The sequence below is a fragment of the Copadichromis virginalis genome, linkage group LG12, assembly GCF_057382275.1.
Source record: "Copadichromis virginalis isolate Kocher_CV1m ecotype Utaka linkage group LG12, C_Virginalis_male_GT1.1, whole genome shotgun sequence".
In the NCBI taxonomy this organism is placed as follows: Eukaryota; Metazoa; Chordata; class Actinopteri; order Cichliformes; family Cichlidae; genus Copadichromis; species Copadichromis virginalis.
The window spans coordinates 35260696-35267100 of NC_140629.1; the positions used below are offsets into that span (position 1 = coordinate 35260696).

Consider the following 6405-nt stretch of genomic DNA (forward strand, 5'->3'; position numbering starts at 1 on the left):
GCTGCGGTAATGATGCTTGTTTGTCCAGTGGTCTGTAAATCACACCAAAATTAGAGTTGTCACAGGATTCACTGGAGACACAGCAGACCATCACTAATACCTCTGCACCGTGGAGACACTCTATAACACCGAAACAAAAACACGCACACTCTAAAACCAGCCTGCAGAGGAGATAAAAGTAGTTTTAAACTGATACAGACCATCTTTAATAGGAGCCTCTGGAGTTATGACTGTGAACTGCAGACCCACAAAGGGACCATTTAAAATAGTGATACTAGTGATAATAGTAATTTCTTAATTTATTACTGTTTATTTATGTTTGTGATCAGTGTTGGACAAGTTACTTTGAAAAAGTAATTAGTTATAGTTACTTCTTCAAAAAAGTAATTAACGGAGTTAAAATATTGCAAAATTATACGTGGGGCAAATTATTGACAGCTGCCCAATTCACAAAGATTGTTGTTACATTAACTTTATGCTGACCCAATGTTGATGATGGTGTGATGAAAAGCAAAAAGATCTCAAATTAATTCTTCCTTATTTATTTATTTATTTATTTAGACCTACAGATCAGTGTGATTCAGAGTTGTAGGCAGTTGTATTTTTCATCCTGTGGCAGAATAACATTACAGACACTGAGAAGACTAACTTGATTTTTAAGGCTTTGTAGTCAAACTCGTTTCTGTAACCCAAACTTCAGTGTTTAAAAATTCACCCAGTTAAATCCAGTGTATTAGCAGTCAAAACACTACAGATTACTCAGCTACATGCTAAACATTGCCAAAAAAATCCAGACAACTAATTAAACACTGAATATATCATAACACTATAATAACATAACTAATATTTGGAACGACGCTGATGAGAGTCACAGCTGACTGTCATCTCTGTCACTTTGCTGGACAGAAGGGGCAGGAGTTGTTCTTGCTGGACTGCAGCCACACCTGGATACAGTCTTTGTGGATGGTGTGAGAGCAGCTCAGTGGGTGGCGGCTTTCTGGGTCCACATGGTTCTGGCACATCAGGCAGAGTTTACGGGGCCCGGCAGCGTGTCCACTTGGTGCTGCTCTCTGAATGGGATTCATTGGCCTCTGGATGGGGCCTGGGGGAGTGGGCCGGCTAATGGGCCCCAGGGCTGACCTCTCGTTTTGGGCCAGCCTGAAGCCAACCTGCTCGATGACTTCCTCCATGGACATGCCGGCCAAGGTACCACGAGAGCTTTTTACCTGCTGGAGCAGAGACGTCAGCTGAGCCCTGTTGCATTGTGGGAACCTCGCACCGAGCTTCTCCAGGACTTTGTCCAGTTTGCCTGCCGGTGCAGAGGAAGCTGCAGTAGTAGCTACAGCGTGGGGTGGTGGGGAAGGAGCTACAGGGTGGGTGGCCTGAAAGGGGGGAGAGGGGGACAGACTAGGAGGAGGAGTCACCCTCACTGGGCCTCTGATGTGAGGCAGAAGCTGAGGGGGAGGCTGGAACTGAGGTGGAGGTTGATCCTGCAATGATGGGGAGGGTTGGAAGTATTGCGGGGGTGGGGGGTGGTGGTAAGGGGCACGGTACTGGGGATGGTGCGGGTGAGGGTGATGGTGCTGCTGCTGCTGTTGGTAATACTGTGGGTGCCTCTGCTGTTGGAGGGGTCGATGAGCTGGGTTTGAAAGAGGCGGGGCCATGATGTGTGGCTGAACCAGTGACTGCATCACCTGATCGAATCGCAGCTCAGCCTGTTCGAGAAAACGCGTAGTTACTAACAGAGCTGATGACAAGCAGTCGTCTATGAAGGAGCATATGTAGCATTTATCAGTATCTTTCACAAAGGAATAGAGAAATCTGATAACATAGATGGGAGAGTGGGATGGACATGAAAACACAAGGTGAAAATAAGTCTAAACCCTTTCTATCATGATGAAACAGAAATAAAGATTTAAAAAGGTGAACAAATATGGGAACTAATACAAAGTAAAGTAAATAAAGAGGGAAATTAGAGCCTCAAGTTGATACAATGTGGTACATTTAGTAGTATATTTATTTCACTGAATTCGCTTGAGTCTCTCACCATGGGAACCTGCGGTAAAGAAGGCACATTGATCCTAGGGAGGGACTCTAACTCTCGCCCCTGGTGAAGCTGCTGCAGAACCTCCTGGAAGCGGCTTTGGAGCTCAGCCTGGTTCCTCTTGACCAACGCTTCTTTCTTCTCCCACTTCTGTCTCTCATGAGAATACTGCTGTGGGAACTCCACCCTGAGTGCGTTCAGGTATTGCCCCACCTAGGACATAATCAGTCTCATGATTATCATTACTTATATAAATAAGGTGCCTGACAGATTATGATCTGTTTATCTAGAACTGGGGTCTAAACCTCTTTCAGCCAGGCCTCAATGCGAGCCATGGCTACGTCTCTCTGCTTCTCCACAGCTGCAATCTCGTCCTGCAAGGCCCGAAGCTGAGCTTCCTGTGCTTCCTTCCTCACTCGCTCCATCTCCTGCCTCAGCTCCTCCAGCTCTTCCTGCCACCTCCGTTGTTCCTCGCTTTGCTCCTCTGTAAGCGCTGTCAGCTTTTTTTCACCCTCCTCCAGCTCTGTGGCCAGCCTGATTGCCAGAGGAAGATGAACAGAGAAGAGCAGAGTTAGCAAGCAGAAAATTATTTTGTAACAAATTCCTCTTTTTAAAATTTAAATATATTCTAGTTTCTTTAATTTTCTGTCAAAAGGAATTAAGGCATTATCTTAGGTTTTATAAAAGTGTGACTTTAGCTGCAATTTTAGAACCTCATTTTAGCCTACCGATATTGCCATATCACAGATATATCACTGTAATCATATGTTGCCCTCTCAACCTTGAGGTCGAGGTCACTCCAACTCGTCCAACATTTTAAGTAGATGCACCTATGGTATCAATTTTAAGCTTGTATGTTACCTTGTTCTCGAGGCAAACTTAGGTGTTCAGGTCTAACATCATCTTAACTACAGTGGGGCAAAAAAGTATTTAGTCAGCCACCGATTGTGCAAGTTCCCCCACTTAAAATGATGACAGAGGTCAGTAATTTGCACCAGAGGTACACTTCAACTGTGAGAGACAGAATGTGAAAAAAAAAAAAATCCATGAATTCACATGGTAGGATTTGTAAAGAATTTATTTGTAAATTAGGGTGGAAAATAAGTATTTGGTCACCTCAAACAAGGAAAATCTCTGGCTCTCACAGACCTGTAACGTCTTCTGTAAGAAGCTTTTCTGTCCCCCACTCGTTACCTGTATGAATGGCACCTGTTTGAACTCATCATCTGTATAAAAGACACCTGTCCACAGCCTCAAACAGTCAGACTCCAAACTCCGCCATGGCCAAGACCAAAGAGCTTTCGAAGGACACCAGGAAAAGTATTGTAGACCTGCACCAGACTGGGAAGAGTGAATCTACAATAGGCAAGCAGCTTGGTGTGAAAAAAATCAACTGTGGGAGCAATCATCAGAAAATGGAAGACATAACAAGACCACTGATAAGCTCCCTCGATCTGGGGCTCCACGCAAGATCTCATCCCGTGGGGTCAAAATGATCATGAGAACGGTGAGCAAAGATCCCAGAACCACACGGGGGGACCTGGTGAATGACCTGCAGAGAGCTGGGACCAAAGTAACAAAGGTCACCATCAGTAACACACTACAACGGCAGGGAATCAAATCCCGCAGTGCCAGACGTGTTCCGCTGCTGAAGCCAGTGCATGTCCAGGCCCGTCTGAAGTTTGCCAGAGAGCACATGGATGATACAGCAGAGGATTGGGAGAATGTCACGTGGTCAGATGAAACCAAAGTAGAACTTTTTGGTATAAACTCAACTCGTCGTGTTTGGAGGAAGAAGAATACTGAGTTGCATCCCAAGAACACCATACCTACTGTGAAGCATGGGGGTGGAAACATCATGCTATGGGGCTGTTTTTCTGCCAAGGGGACAGGACGACTGATCCGTGTTAAGGACAGAATGAATGGGGCCATGTATCGTGAGATTTTGAGCCAAAACCTCCTTCCATCAGTGAGAACTTTGAAGATGAAACGAGGCTGGGTCTTCCAACATGACAATGATCCAAAACACACCGCCCGGGCAACAAAGGAGTGGCTCCGTAAGAAGCATTTGAAAGTCCTGGAGTGGCCTAGCCAGTCTCCAGACCTCAACCCCATAGAAAATCTGTGGCGGGAGTTGAAAGTCCGTGTTGCTCGGCGACAGCCCCAAAACATCACTGCTCTCGAGAAGATCTGCATGGAGGAATGGGCCAAAATACCAGCTACTGTGTGTGCAAACCTGGTAAAGACCTATAGTAAACGTTTGACCTCTGTTATTGCCAACAAAGGTTATGTTACAAAGTATTGAGTTGTATTTTTGTTATTGACCAAATACTTATTTTCCACCCTGATTTACGAATAAATTCTTTACAAATCCTATCATGTGGATTCATGGATATTTTTTTTTTTTTCACATTCTGTCTCTCATAGTTGAAGTGTACCTCTGGTGCAAATTACTGACCTCTGTCATCATTTTAAGTGGGGGAACTTGCACAATCGGTGGCTGACTAAATACTTTTTTGCCCCACTGTATAGGCATCTTTAATGTACAGTCTATGATCACAATGCAGCGATACAAAGTGAACAGAATTTGTTTTGTTGGGAATATGGTGGGAATATGGTTTAAGTCTTACCTGTTCTTCTCCTCCTCTGCTCTGTTTTTCTCAGTGGTCATCTCTGCTTTCTTGGCTAAGAAGTTCTTCCTGGTGGCTTTGGAGTTGTTCAGCTGCAGTTTCACTCGCAGAGACTCCAGTTTGTCCAGTAGACCCTTAACGCACGCGCGCGCGCGCACACACACACACACACACACACACACACACACACACACACAGTGGTCAATCCCACAAGAGATTCAGAACCATAAACACATGCATGCATTGCATAGCTGTGTGTGTGTGGGTTGATATCTGATATCCTCGTGTTGGTGTTGTTCCCAGATCATCATACTAAATGTTGTTCCAGGATCAACATTGCAAGTGACCAATCAGAATGTTGTGACGTCATACTTTTGCGACTTCGGGAAAAACCGGCGTAAAACAAAAAACTGTACTAAAGCTGCGTGAAACCGCCTCTGTCCGCCGATCAACGGACCCTAACCCTAACCGTAACCCTTTAATAAACAGTAAGCAGAATTGATATTGTCCTTGCAACATTGGAATTTCATAAATGCACGAATGGCTTGGCGCGCAAAAGAATAACATCACAACAATGTGATTGGTCACTTGCAATGTTGAACCTGGAACAACATTTTCATGATGGTCTGGGAACAACACCAACACGAGGATATCAGATCATCCGTGTGTGTGTGGTGTCTCACCTGGTGTTGCCGAGTGGCCTCTTCCTTTCTTTTCTGCAGCTGTTGTTTGTACTTCTCGTGTTCCACCTCTTCCTGATCCTGTTTTTTCAATAGTTTGTCGTACTGCTCCATCAGGGTGGAGGTGTACTGAAACACGGCCGCCACGTGACTCTCCCAGTCGGGCTCTGTGCTGACACTGGACTCTGCTGTCATGCTGTCTGTCTGCACAGCCTGAGCTCTGTGTTTCAGATCTACAAAAGACAACAAGGAAACAACTTATTAGGTACAGAAGTAGTTATGGTAACAGTGAGACTTTAAGGAGTTTAAAAAGCAGTTTATGGTTTCTAAAATCTATTGCATTTTTGTAAATTGCCAAACTGCCACGCCACACTTAACAGACCTGGTATAGCAACTAAACAGCCTGTGAAATACAGTTTCTGTTTAATAAAATGTTTTGTCTACAAGTAAAAACACAGTGAATTTACAGCTTAAAACTAGATTTCACATTCATAAATCACCATTTCCAGCTACAAAACTCTTTAACGGCGAGTTCACTGCACTTTCTCTTATCTGGACCACATTATTTGAGTCTATCAAAGACCACTATGTGCAGACTTCTCAAATTCCCCTTTCATCTAGAAAACACGACACCAGATGTTGTTAAGCTCCACCGGGTATTCTTCACTGTTCAGCTGTCATTGTAAAATTCCGGCGCTTTACCTGTCACTCCCATTTTGGCGAAATCCAGTTCAAGGCCAAGGTCCAAGTCCGGGTCTCCATCCTGTATTACATGATGGTCTTCCGCTTTATCGTCTGAACCCTCGATAGCCGTTTCCGCGCTAGCATCCATGCTAAAAGAAGTACAAAAACGAAACTTAGTCTTTTGGATTCGCTTTTCTAACTTGACACAAACGTTACGTGTTCTGTAAACACCGAGCGAACTTACAACAACGTAGTGAGCTCCACAAAGGCTCTTTAAAATAAAACTTCGGCGATATCAGCTGCCGTTAAGATCCTGTTTACACCTGGCGCCAGCTACGAATGTGTGCACCCCTAAATGTAATCCGGC

At 44.6% G+C, this 6405-nt stretch overlaps 1 protein-coding gene across 2 annotated transcripts; it reads right to left on the reverse strand.

The window, feature by feature from the left end:
• Nucleotides 1–513: 513 nt before the first annotated feature.
• On the reverse strand, nt 514–6405 carry rnf214 (ring finger protein 214). Of its 2 annotated transcripts, XM_085476286.1 has the most exons (7): nt 6283–6405; nt 6057–6187; nt 5358–5587; nt 4675–4808; nt 2350–2578; nt 2048–2257; nt 514–1715 (listed from the first exon to the last, which is right to left on the reverse strand). In XM_085476286.1, exons 2-7 carry the CDS (start codon nt 6184–6186, stop codon nt 891–893), a joined length of 1758 nt encoding a protein of 585 aa, XP_085332412.1. In that variant the 5' UTR covers nt 6187; nt 6283–6405; the 3' UTR covers nt 514–890. The 2 variants fall into 2 exon arrangements, with proteins under 2 accessions (XP_085332412.1, XP_085332413.1); XM_085476287.1 differs by lacking the exon at nt 6283–6405 and having other exon boundaries at nt 6057–6276.